This window comes from Saccostrea cucullata, unplaced genomic scaffold, assembly GCF_032062105.1.
Source record: "Saccostrea cucullata isolate Sc308-1 unplaced genomic scaffold, CSIRO_AGI_Scuc_v1 ctg2656, whole genome shotgun sequence".
Classification (NCBI taxonomy): Eukaryota; Metazoa; Mollusca; class Bivalvia; order Ostreida; family Ostreidae; genus Saccostrea; species Saccostrea cuccullata.
Genome location: NW_026921149.1, coordinates 3210 through 17202, shown reverse-complemented (window position 1 = coordinate 17202; position 13993 = coordinate 3210). Strand labels below are relative to the sequence as shown.

Below are 13993 nucleotides of genomic sequence, written 5' to 3'. Positions count from 1 at the left end.
TGTTTTTCTGCAGATTATGCCCCGAAACATCTATTTCAACCAAGCTAATATTATAAAGCATCATGAAAGGAATTAATTTCTTAAATTTGAAAAATCTGTAGGCACCTTCCATTTACTAGATCTTGACCTTGAAGAATTTTTTATTTTCAAAGTTTTCACACAAAGTGGGTGGGAATGGTGACGTACATTAATATTTCTTTCATGCGGACTTTTGAAGTATTTCTTCCCTCTGTAAGCCTGTAGTCTGTCAGTAAAATCTACAAATTCTAACTACAATATATAATTTTCTGTTGTAAATGGTAAAGTTCTATGTATAAATTCAATTTCCCGCGCTTGCGCGGGTAATTATCTAGTGAAATTAAAAAGTAATATGGAATACCAGAAGTCTCTGTCGAGACTGTAGCTCTACTGGTTTGTAGTTATAATAAAGGCAAAGAAAAGTAGTAGTTGGGACATAAAACATTATAAATTCAAAAAATAAAATAAAGATCCTTGATTAAGTCTCTTTTTGTTGCAAGACTGCAATAATGTAGTAGAGGCTTTTAATAAAATTTTACAGAATTTTTAATTCTAGCTACCTTGGTAATATTGTTCATCAAAATCAAAGACACAAAACTGATAATTTAAGGTATCTCAGTGTAGTCTACTTGCATGCTACATTAAATTAAAATCAGATTAATACTGTATTTGTAGTAACATTTTGAAAATAATTCACAGAACAACAGCAATACCCTTCATCGAAATCAAAAAATAATTATGTATCTTAGTGTAGTCTACTTGTGTGTCAAGTAATATTGAAATCAGGCCAAAACTTTAGGAGGAGTAGCATTTTGTAAAATTGTTTACAGACAGACGGACAGCTAGACAGACGGACGGACGATGGAGGCATTACCATCGAATAAGCTCTTCTGGTCTCTGACCAGTAGAGCTAAAAACGAATAGCATTCAAGATCAAAATTCCATAAAACAATACTAAATAGGAACAAGGCAAACACGAACCTCAAAAACATCAGAAGTGGGATCATATGCCATGGAGGAGTGAGCATCCCCTGCCGATCGGTCATACCCGCTGTGTGCTCCTTGTCATGATTGGGAAACAGAATAACAGAAAAATTTGTCGTCAATTCAGTGTATAAAATTAATTCTTCTTCTGTTTACCAGCAAATCATAATAATGGACTAACAATTAGTATGAAAAACGTCGGACAGCATTTGACTCAATCATAAATTGTGTTTGCAGCAAAAGTCATTGAATCGACCACAGAACTTACGAAATGATGACTTTAAAGAGACTGCTGATAGATTTAAATTTGTTTCATCAACTTTTTTGCGACTAATTTACCCCGTTTTAGAAATTGTTCATACGTAGAGCATGCACTTGCATATCGAATCAACTGAGAGTGATGAACCCTGAATGTATTGAAGGATTCAGCATATATGCAAATTTTCACGCAAGCCAATCAATTGCATGATCACATCATGAAACCAAAAAATTTGACATTTGTTCCTTAATTAAATAAAGCAAACCATTATATCATTCTTTTATGGTATTTTAGTGTTTGCAATTTCAAACTATTCAATAATCAGATGAGTATCTCTTTCAGTATTTATATATTTTATCAATTGTTTTTCTTTTATATAAATCATGAATTTTTTATGCAAATGTTCTGCATTTACAGTACTTTTTATCAATTTCATATTTGATAAAATCCACAAACTTTACAGTTTCATTTGAATATTGTCATACTTGCCTTTTCACAAATATATCATTATATTATTTCAATAAGTGATTTTAAAAACAATAATCATTTTGTAAACAAGGAAACAATCCAACAATAAACATTTTTAGTCCTGTATGTTATGTCAATAAATTATCAAGGCTTTTTCTTTCCTTTAAATCCCTTTTTAGCGCCTTTCTTTGCTCCCTTCACCAAGTTTGTAAAACGCCCCGACATCTTTGCTTTTTTCCTAAAAAAAATGCAAAAAAAAATTTTTCAATGTTTCACAGTATTTCTTTTTGCAAAACATCTTGCAAACTGGATATTTATATCAATTCTTGTGCTCACCATACATGTATATTCAATGAGCCCTGCCATAGCACCAAAAGGAGTTATGTAAAATTTTATTTTAAAACCTCAAGGATTTCGTGAGATATTGGGCAGAAAATTAAAATTTGACAAACAAAATGTCAGTCATCGATTTTTTTTTTTAATTTTGTCTGTTCAAAATCTTTTCTTTCCGTGCAATATATCTGGAAATATTTCATCTTTTCCAATATTTTGTACCACTACTTCCTTTGGCCTAAGGAAGACTATTCATTTTGAGGTCAAAATCATAAATTTTCAAGACTTTCCAATTCCGAGTAATCTCCTGCACCTCTTTATGTGTCCTGATTCCCACCCCCCCCACCTACTTCTAGATCTAAGTTTTTCATTCTTTTTCCCTTAAGCAGAGGACACAAATTCTCTTAATTAGCTTGTTTAAAGTTTATCCTGTGTCCTTCATACCTTGATCACACCTACAAGCACACAATGCTAAAGCCTTTAAAATTTTCTTTACCTCTTGTTGAGAGCTTGGAAGTTCAGAGGAAGATAAGCGTAAGGATCTGGTCTTCCAGACTTCTTGATGTCCCCTCCCGCTTTCTTGGCTCTGTATTCACTGCCAGCTTCCTGGGGAGCTGACCTTTTGGCTTTGGCTAGCGGTCTGTGTATACCCCCTCCTCCAGCTAATATGGAATAATCATTACATTATTATATACCAATGAAGGGAAATCAAGAGGAATTCAGGAAATTTTAAATAAAGAAACAATTTGTTTAAAGCTAAATAAACACAGATTTGAAGTTAATGCATGTACTTTTTCAAACTTTCAGTTAATATCTTCTCATCTGTATCTAAGCATTTTTAATGCTTTGATGCTAGAAAACTTTAAGTATGGAAATAAACTAACAATTATCTGGAAAAGTTAATAATTACTAGAACAGAGTCTATGTTAAATAAATTTTATTTATAACCTTTATATTTTGGTGCTGATGCCTCATCATCTGAACCTAAATCTTCTATCTTCCTCTTCTTTGTTTTCTGCTATATTAAAAAAATCCCTCATTTTATTTCCCGGAAAAATGCCCTATATCTCAACCAAAAGTCTCTGACTTGTCTTACTGACAATTTCTTATTAAAAGAGGAATTTATTATATTCCTGTAATTCCGCGAGAAGCATCACTCGCCAATTAAAATTTCTTGGTTTTTTTTATGGTCCTGAAATCCATGTAAATTCTTTTTATCAAAATCTAATAAATATTCTCACAATTTGACGTTAAAGAGGAATATTGTGATAATAAGTACTCCTGAAGAATAAGGAATCTACAGTACCTTGAAATATTATTTACCTTGACATTTCCAGCTCCCTGCTCAATGGCCTTCAACAAATCTTCAAGGTCATCGTCATCTTCTCCCATTTTCTCTGGACCTAAAATCATTGAAGACAAGAGAGTAACTAAAAGGCAAAACAACAACAATGCTCAACAAGTAATCAAGGCCCTGCTCTTTAACAACTGTATGGGTCTCATGTACTTAAGAAACTTTGAAATTTCAATCTTTGATCTCATATTGTGTCTCCCTATCCTATTATGTCCATAATTTGAACAAACTTAAATCTACACTGTCTGAGGATTCTTTAGAGCCTATTGCATCTCTCCCAGTACTGAATATAATTATAAACACTTGTCCGATTTTTCTATTGTTGGGTACCTTCTTCATCACTGGACTCTGTTATAATCAGACGACCATCAGGAGCTGTCTTAAATGCAGCTTCTCTCTTCTTCACGTCTTTCTTCTCTTCTGGTTTGGTAGCTAAGAGAAATTGTAGATAAAACATGATGTACATGTATGTAAATTTTTACGTTGACTCTGTTTTGCAACATAATCTACCGAATGAAACAATCATTGATTTTTTTCTTATTTTTTAAATCCTTTAGAATTTGATAGCAATGAAGTCATGCCTGTAAAGATTCTGTAGAATTTGATAGCAATTAAGTCAAAGTGGTTTTACCGAGAACTTTTTTGGAGGCTGTTGGGTCCAGGAAATCCATGATGTCCCCTCCCTCTTGTAACCAGGCCAGCTTAGCCTGAGTTTTTTCCCTTGGTTTACGTTTGGATTTTGTTTCTGTCTCATCCTCTGAGTCTGTGTCCCTCAGAAGGTCGTCCACACTGAATCATACAAAAAATGCCAAGGTTGGTATCTATGTAAATTCAACAGCATAACAACAAACATAATATGCATATACATGTATTATATGCTTTATATAATATGTACATCAAGTTGTAGCAGCCAACACATTCATGATCAATTGTGACACTTCTCAACAATATGTTAATTGACCAACTGATATAAAATTGATAACCAGAAGTCTCTGTCGAGACTGTAGCTCTACTGGTTTATACTTAAAACAAAGGAAGAGAAAAGTAGCAGTTGTGACTTGAGACTTCAAAACAGGAATCAATAGAAAAATGATCCTTGACACTCAACAAAATAAAAACTGATGCACAGAATTATGTATCTTAGTGTAGTCTACTTGTGTGCCAAGTTATATTAAAATCGGACCAAAACTAAAGGAGGAGTAGCATTTGAAAGAATTTCACAGAAATTTCTATTTTTAGCAACCATGGAAACACTGTTCATCAAAATCAAAAACCGATGCACAGAATTATGTATCTTAGTGTAGTCTACTTGTGTGCCACATTATATTGAAATCAGAACAAAACTGGTGGACGAGTAGAATTTAAAATAAAATTTCACAGAAATTTCTATTTTTAGTAACCATGGCAACACCGTTCATCGAAATCAAAAACTGATGCACAGAATTATGTATCTTAGTGTAGTCTACTTGTGTGCCAAGTTATATTGAAATCGGACCAAAACTGTAATAGGAGTAGCATTTTGAAAAATTGTTTACAGACAGACAGACAGACGGACGGACGACGGACGCATTACTATCGCATAAGCTCTTCTGGTCTCTGACCAGTAGAGCTAAAAAATAAATCATGATATACCTTTCAGGTTGAGATCTGAAGTGTTCCTGGTCACTGTCTTCTTCAGAGTCACTGTCTCTCTCCTTCTTCTTCTTCTTCGCCCTCTCCTGAGTCTTCTTTATGTTTACCAGTACCTTGTGGATGCTGGGAGGTGACATACCAAAGATTGTCTCATATCTAAAATGGAAAAAATAAATGTGTGACATGAGAATTATGTCCTCATCTTAATGAATCTTTCTTCTTTTAATTTTTTTTAATTTCTGGTCAGATTACTTTATAAAGCTTTAGAAATTTGCTTATGCTCTAAAGAAATTTAAAAATAGTCATGACATTATGTAATTAACGAGTAAACACAAATGTAATGGGTATATCAAAATCAGATGCATCTAATTTTTTTGTCCTCCTTGTAAAAGGAGTGGTCAATCGTCAAAGGCTTCTATATTTTTGCCTTCTCTTGATTACCTCCCTTGGAAAGAGACATAGCTTTTCTCTAGGCTATCTAAATTTAATTCCCTGGTTCTCAGGCCTATTTTCTCCAAAACAGATGCGGGAGGGCGGCATTTTATTTTTCATTTTATTGGCAATAAAGTAGATGAGGGAGGTATTTTTTTTTAACTTTAATTTCCGAATTTTCTTTAACATAAAGATATTTTTTTTATCACAGATATACTTTCCATTTCTGGTCAAAATTTCTGCTTTATCCACAGCTTAACAGCGTGTAAACAATAGGTAATGTCCTCGAATGTATTTTCAAACGAAGTAGCCAAAATCTCATTGTAAATGGATACCGGAAGTGATATTTGAATACTAAACTACGAAACAAATGAGGTCGGATTTTTTTCCCGGATTGGTCTCTGCAATACCAACTTTTTATTTTAAAATTCAATAAAATCGGCAATGCGGCTACCTCAAAACGGATGCGCGCGGGCCTGAGAACCAAGATTTCAATTTTATATGGCCTTAAAAACAAATTTTTGCAAAGTTTGGTTGAATTTGGAGTATCAGTTCAAGAGCGAATGACACAAATTTGACTAGCTAATGAACTTCAAATACTGACAGAGAAAAAATCTTGATCAGCAAACTTCACTTGGGCCTTTGCATTTGGTTCAGATGTACCAATAATACGTGAAAAAAAAAAAATTGAAAGCTTTACCCAAATTTCTTGATGAGTTTAGCGTAAATTTCTTTGGCCTTGAACCTAAAATGATGCTTGAAGTCCTCCTTTTGTGAAACAAGACTGGACATCTACAAATGAAAAGGAATGCAGCGTTTATAGTTATATATATTTGCATAACTTTCTTTATATACATGTATCATTAAATTGACAAATTTTAATAAAATTATTTTGAACAATCTTTTAACATATTCATAAACACAAAAAAATGACAAAGTACATGTAGGTATAAGGTACACAAGTATCATATTATTTTCAAAATCTAGCATCTTCAAGTTCTTCATTTCATAATTTCAAATATCTACACAATAACAAATCGTATATCAGTAGTAATAGCATATACATGTACCTGTGGTTACTGTAGATTCCTAAATATATGCGTGAAATAAAGTATTGCCTAATTTCGTGAGAAGCACCACTGGTGAAATAAAATCACTCACTTTTATTTTTATGGTTCTGAAATCTACTTAAATCTCTTGATAAACCATCCATTCACAAATTATTATTCTCATGATTTGACGTTAAAGAGTCATTTCACCATAATAAGTACTCGTATATAATAAGTAACCTACAGTAACTTGATTTCTCTGAGTATGACATATACTCACGATCTGCTTTAGGTGTGGAGCCAGCACAGTGTCAGGGTAAGCTGATAACAGGACCTTCATAAAGCCCAGGGCCGCCTTAACCACCTCCCTTGTCTTAGACGTCAGCAGCAAACACAGCTGATCCACAATCGTCTCCAGTAATGGTGGGCTGATGGAGGCTGCGTAAGGAGGAACATTAATGGTCAATGACACATAATTTTATAATAAGCTTCTGTGAATATAAGGACAAATCAGCAGCTGGTAAACTGACCTTTGAACTCGTAGAGAATCCTGGTCAGGGCCAGGAGGGTGGAGCTGACCATCTGAGGGGAACCCCCAAGTCCTGCCATCACCATCTGGAAGTAGTCCTCTAATGCCTCTGTAAGCAAAGGAAAGTAAGGAACATGTTGGATATCTTGTTAATCAATTACATGTACATCTAAATGTACGTAGTTACTAGGAAATTAGACTTTATCAGTAATTCAATGAAAACTGTCTGATCTAACACCTGCATTCGTAACACAGTAAATTCCGATGATTATTTTCTTTCCCATTTTACTATTTTCCACATTTTCTTTACACTGACAATCTGACACCCTGTCTATTCGATCACAAAATTTGTCTTCCCATTGCATTTTGGATTAGACAGCTTTCACTGTATTAACATAAAAAAAAATCTTTACAATTTCAAATTTGATCATTTTTTTTTTCTAATGGTTACTATCATGTGAAAAGCAAGTGCAGACCATTTTCGTTTTGATTCCATCTCATCTTGGCATGGCCCATTTCCACCAGTAGTTGGTAGGATGCTGATCGCGCCTTTTCTCCTATCTCCTTGGTACACAGAATGGCCTGGACGAAAGAGATTGTCATGATAGCATTATATCACAAATTATCATTTAGATCAATACACAAAATCTGATTTCAAACAAATATAGACAGAACTAGAAGTTTCATTATGATACACTCTTTTTTATAATGCAAGATTGTGTTTATGGTATTGGAAACAAGTGACTTTTTTCTTATTAACAAAAGTTTCTTAATATAGTGAAGTTATTCACTCTAGACTTTTGTATATATACATGTATCAGATGTATGTATATATGTGTTGTTCCATTATATATATACATGTATCAGATGTTTACCTCTGGTACAACCGCCAACAGGAAATCTTTCTCCTCCTCCTTCAGTACTTTGAAAATGTTGATTAAACAACGGAGACGAGGCTGAAAATTTCAAAATCATCCTTTTAGTTTGTATTACACACAGATTTATATGTACATGAAACTCTGCATATTCTAGCATGCTAAATCTTAAATATTCTTGTAAAACTTGAGACAACGACAGAAGTATTTGGTGTATATGAGTAAATGGAACAACACTTCAGGTAGAATGTAATACTCACTGCTTTAGAAGAAGGACTAGATGTAGACAGGGAATCTAGCATGACCCTCTGAATAGTTGACAGATTTTCCCTAACAAACTACTCAGAGTAGAATGCGATACTCACTGCTTTAGAGGAAGGACTAGATGTAGACAGGGAATCTAGCAGGACTTCCTGTATGGTTGACAGATTCTCTGTAACAAATGCCTGACAGGCTCTTGAAGAGCTGCTACATAACTCCTCTAAGATTCGGTAACACTTCTTTTGTAATGTCTTATCCATGTCCTGAAAACAAAGAAGCGTGACTTTACAATAAGAAATGTCGCTACAAACAATGTGCAAGTCAGACTGCTCTCTCCCAAAAACAAATCTCCCAACATTAAACCTCATTAAGTTTTTTTATTATGCCAATTTTCATAATTTGAACAGACTGTTAAAGTGGTGACATGTATATTGAGGGGATAAAAAGTTTGACAATTTCAATACATTAGAAAAATGGCAAGTTGAAACTTGAATGTGAAAGATGATGAGTCAAAACTTCAATAAATATTAGAGATTTGTCAATTTCGTCAACATTAATTTCCATATTGGCAAAATTCCATTTGACAATGTACAGAATATAAATAAATGCTATTTATCATGAAATCTTTATCTCTTTCTGATATCTGAAATGCTATTCTGTGTACTTACAGAGAGAAATGGAGTTGTCACATTGAAAATTGCTTCCACCCTTGTTTGATCCACCACTGGTAACATCACGAGTAGAAGATCCATCAGAGCATGTCTGAAAGATTTCAACAATATCTCTAGATGACATGAACTCTGTGTCAATTGATAAAAATGAATGGAACAAATTGACCATTATCCTGACTAACTAGTTTCACTATATTCTGTATTAAATACAATTAATTTGATCAGTACAGACCTTTTAAAGGGTGAAACCCCCTCTTCATGGATTTTCTCTCTACATTTATCACAGAATGAATTGACCAACTGAAAGAAAAAGACAGAAATAAACACATGTAGATCTTCTGCATAATTTTTTTCTCAATTTTTTTTTTTTTTCGATTGAGAAGAAAACGTTCAGAACTATCGCTAATTTCTCATTATGACCATGATGACGTTTGCCGCATCTGGCCACTTTTTCCCAGTCACAGTCATATATAGGAAAACAGATATTTCATACATCACATGATTATTGTAAACTAATAAACAGTCAAACCTCATTATCTCAAACTCAATGGAATTTCTTCTACATATATGCTATAACTATAACTTTTCCTAGAATTTCAGTACAACACTTTTCTTTTTAAGCATGATGTTTAGTTGTACAGTATTTTCCTTTTATTTCAAAGTAGAGGGTTAAAGATTAGTTATACATGCTAGGGGCTGATGTTTATGAACTAAATCTTCATGGACCTTACATTTAAATTTTGATTTTTTTTTATTTGAAAGCGGCATTTTTTTCAATTGAAGCAGTCAATTTGACCGGTAGCCAGTTCATAGGAAAAATACTGGTTGTTAGAAGTCTATCACTCACTGTGGTGTCTGCTATCTGTAGGTAGGTTTTGATGGTTTCCAGGACAGCCAGGCGAGCCGTGTCTTTGGTGTTCTCTGGCTCCGTTGTGAACAGGTTAAACAAAATGGGGAGGAAATTCTTGGCGAATCGACCCACCTCTCTCTTACTCTCTTCTTAATCACAGACGTATAAAAATTAAATAATAATCTCTTTTGTAACAATGAAATGTTATTCTCTTTTGTAACCATAGGAGTATAAAAATTAAATGTCTTTGTAGTTTGGATGTTTTTGACATCATAGCAAAATCTTTACAAGTACCTTTGTACTGTATGTCACAGCCTCGATCCTTTTAGAAAATTACTAAACTTTCACCTTAACATTTTATAAATTCATGTACTACATCTGTGCAATTACAGATATTGAATTTAATCCCTTCCTTTTCTAAAGGACAATCAATTGAAAACAATAAAAACTGTCAAGTCTCACATTTTCTAAAATTTGTTGCTGTCTTAAAAGTGTAAAGTTAACTGAATAACTTATTCTCATTTTCCTTGCTGCTGTTAAGTGTACAGTAACATGTTTGATAACTTACCCTCTTCTTTGCTCTTGTTGATGAGTTTCCGGAGACCAGACATGACTTCAGTCCTAAGATCATCTCGGTCACTGATGGCAGACCCAAGAATTTTACAGATTCCCTTGAATGACTAAAACAGAAGAGAAAGATCCAATTTCAAGGTCAAGCACAGGCATGTATGGTGTTGACCTCTGCCCCCTCCCTCAACCCCCTTTTTAAAATCCTTTTTTGTTTTTTTTTAAATATGGGATGAGATACCTATGTGTGTATTATAATATACATAAAATGTCACCAATACTGTAAACTTTTTTCCTCTACAAGCTGTTTTTAAATATCTCGATTACAGATTGTGGGTTGTATAAAATATGCAAGCTCTATCTTTTCACATTCAAAATTTCACAAAGGTTGTACTTTTTGTGGCTGACGGACATACAGCTATGTGTGGTAAAATAAACTTTAATGTCCCATGCTTTCACAAAAGTGGGGTGACAAAGATTTTTAACAATATGCAATACAGGCACAGAAACAAGAGAAATAATTTTTGCCTGTGCAAGATCCATGGGCTGGGTACAGAATCCCGGTAACAGGGACCAGATCTGTCGCTGTAGAGCATCATACGATTTACAAACCACCTGGTTACCTGTAGACTCTGCCTCCAGAGCTGTCAAGACAAATAAAAATATCCACTTTAACAAAGTGTTTCACTACTCATTATCATTAAATGTAAATTTCATATATATGTACCATAAAAATAAGTCTTCACTAATCCAATTCTTGATTTTTTCAGAAATACAACAAATAAGCTTATTTCTTACATCTTTGTCTGAGTTTTGCAGCCAGTGGAAGGAAATACGCTGTAAAGAACCCTAACTCTGTATTGCACACGTTGTCTCTTATGACAGGAAGTAACCAACTCCGGGGAAAACTGTAGTCATCACTGAAAGTTAAAAAACAATAAAAATTTCCAAAATGGAAGGTATAAGACATTATACAAAACAAATAAACATTACTTTTGAACAAATAAATATAAATGTTTAAAAACTTTGACAATTAATGCAATTTTCCAAATCCTTTCATATTATTCAAACTTCCATTTGTATCATTTCATATGATTCATCTTAATGTCTATGAATAAATATTATTCAGTCATGTAGTGTTAAAAATCAAATCATTTCTCCAGATTAACAAGTACAAATTTAAAATAAATCAAGCTTGAGCACAGGGACAAAATACTGCCCACTTTAATTCTTTTCAAATTCAAAAGCCTTACTCGTCGCCGGTAATATTCAGAGGCACAGCTTCTAACACATGACGAGGCCCCAGATACTTAATAGCAGCACCGACAGCATGGTCCAACTCCGCTTTATAAGGAAACCTAGGACTGTCTCTAAGATTGGCTATTGATAATAAACTCTGAAAAAAATTGAGTATCCATTAGAATGATACGCTACTGAAATATTTTACTGATTCAAAAATACAAAGGTGTAGGTATATACATCCAATAAGCTGCATTCACAGTTAAAACTTTTCCACACACAAACCACCTTCAGGTTTTTATGTTCCTCACTTTCAAGCTTTATGCTACCTTCAACATTATGTTTTAGTGTGCTAATTAAATTACAGTTTACATCATCATTAATTAATTTAGTTACATGTATAAAAAAATTACCTTCTTGAAAAGTGATGGGCATTCCTTACCAACAACCTAAAATGTAAATCCTCTATTAATTTAAATCAAGTAATATATGTGACAAAAACAATAAAATATTTTCATTTTGCCATGAATTATTCTAAATATGAACAGATAATTATATTATAAAGAAAACAGTAAGAAGAAACAAAAACTATGTCAAGAAACCAACCTCAAACAATACAGCAAAGACTTGCATGACTAGTCCCCAGGCAGCATGAAACTGGTACCCTAGTCCTGTCTCTAGAGCTTTCACGATCTTGTGGACAGGTGTATTAGCACTTGATGATGTCACTTGTTTAGCGCCCTCTACAGTAGGGGCCAGGCAGGCTCTTAGCAGCTCCTGTTACATTGATTAATAATGCTTTATTTTTTATTTTCATTTCATTTCTCTGCGACAACTCTGAAAATTAGTTTATTTGATTTCTTGATCATTCTTCCCGGGATGCAAACTATCCAATTTTCACCTCCATTTTATTTTGCCCCTTCCTCCCAACCCTTATTTGGGGGAATTAAAAACAGGACGAATTCAAAGAATACAGTATTATAATTCTAAAACAAATTCAAAATGGGGCAAATTTGTTTACAAGTGTGAAAGGGCGAAAATAACATGGGGGCAAGAATAACCCTGTATAGAGTACTACAATAGACAGATCAGATATACAGACCTTCATGGTTTTTGCGGCACTAGAGTTGACCTCGGCTTTCTCAGACAGAAGACATGTCATACACACAGAAAAGAAACGGGGTAGGTGTCCAAGACAGAGCTTCTCATCCAGTCTGAAATTCACCACAAAATAATCAGCGACCAAAAAGAATTTTTTTTTTCTGTAATACTGTAACTACCTTTTTATTCCCATTTCTACACTCAATATTGAAGCATTTCGGGACAAAAATTTATAATTTTTGAAATTATAAAAAAAATCTAAAAGCTGGTGCCTGTGTTTATGAAGTATAAAGAAAAAAACCTGCTTCCCCTATTTGTTCGTGACAAAACTGGCCTGAGAATCAAGTTATTTATTTTCTTTAGGCCTTAAACCTGATTTGTCTCATGGGAACACTAATGACTGTTTACCTCGTCAGATTCTTATGTGCTGCCTCCATTACTGCTAGCCACGCCTTCATTGGCTGTACATCATTATTTGAAGGTTGGTATTCATACAAAGCCTACAAAATACAAATACAGACATAATTGACAGCTGATTGACGGCCTTATGGACCGTACATCAATGTATTGCGTGGTTATAAAACATGTACATGGGTTTCTAAACCTACTTTGATCATTTGTGCATTCAGTTCTGCGTTCAGTGTAGTAACCCTGGGATTTCCATTAAAGAGGCTATATAAAGCCTTCATTCCACAAGATGTCACCATCTGCAAAAAACATTTGTCAATACACAAATATTTTACATTGGTATTCACCACATTACCAAGGATAGTCTCAAACTCTGTTTTTATTGGTACTCACCACATTACCAAGGATATTATCAAACTCTGTGTTTTATTGGTACTCACCACATTACTAAGTGTCATCACTCTCAGTACGGTCTCACACACTGATTTCTATCAGTACTCACCACATTACTGAGTATCATCACTCTCAGTACGGTCTCACACACTGATTTCTATCAGTATACTCACCATATTACTAAGTGTCATCACTCTCAGTACGGTCTCACACACTGATTTCTATCTGTACTCACCACATTACTGAGTATCATCACTCTCAGTACGGTCTCACACACTGATTTCTATCAGTATACTCACCATATTACTAAGTGTCATCACTCTCAGTACGGTCTCACACACTGATTTCTATCAGTATACTCACCATATTACTAAGTGTCATCACTCTCAGTATGGTCTCACACACTGATTTCTATCAGTACTCACCACATTACTAAGTGTCATCACTCTCAGTACGGTCTCACACACTGATTTCTATCAGTACTCACCACATTACTAAGTGTCATCACTCTCAGTACGGTCTCACACACTGATTTCTATCAGTACTCACCACATTACTCAGTGTCATCAC

The 13993-nt window shown here is 34.1% G+C and overlaps 1 protein-coding gene across 1 annotated transcript; it reads right to left on the bottom strand.

Annotated features, from left to right (window-relative positions):
* Window positions 1-1593: 1593 nt before the first annotated feature.
* LOC134259286 (RRP12-like protein) lies at window positions 1594-13513 on the bottom strand. Its single transcript, XM_062741890.1, has 27 exons — window positions 13471-13513; window positions 13231-13329; window positions 13031-13122; window positions 12624-12735; window positions 12128-12298; window positions 11935-11970; window positions 11536-11678; window positions 11081-11202; window positions 10817-10926; window positions 10455-10463; window positions 10284-10395; window positions 9713-9864; window positions 9098-9165; window positions 8863-8956; window positions 8299-8457; window positions 7934-8014; window positions 7535-7640; window positions 7060-7167; window positions 6810-6967; window positions 6181-6272; window positions 5049-5204; window positions 4048-4205; window positions 3747-3848; window positions 3386-3465; window positions 3011-3080; window positions 2559-2724; window positions 1594-1967 (listed from the first exon to the last, which is right to left on the bottom strand). Exons 1-27 carry the CDS (start codon window positions 13486-13488, stop codon window positions 1874-1876), a joined length of 2868 nt encoding a protein of 955 aa, XP_062597874.1. The 5' UTR covers window positions 13489-13513; the 3' UTR covers window positions 1594-1873.
* Window positions 13514-13993: the final 480 nt, after the last annotated feature.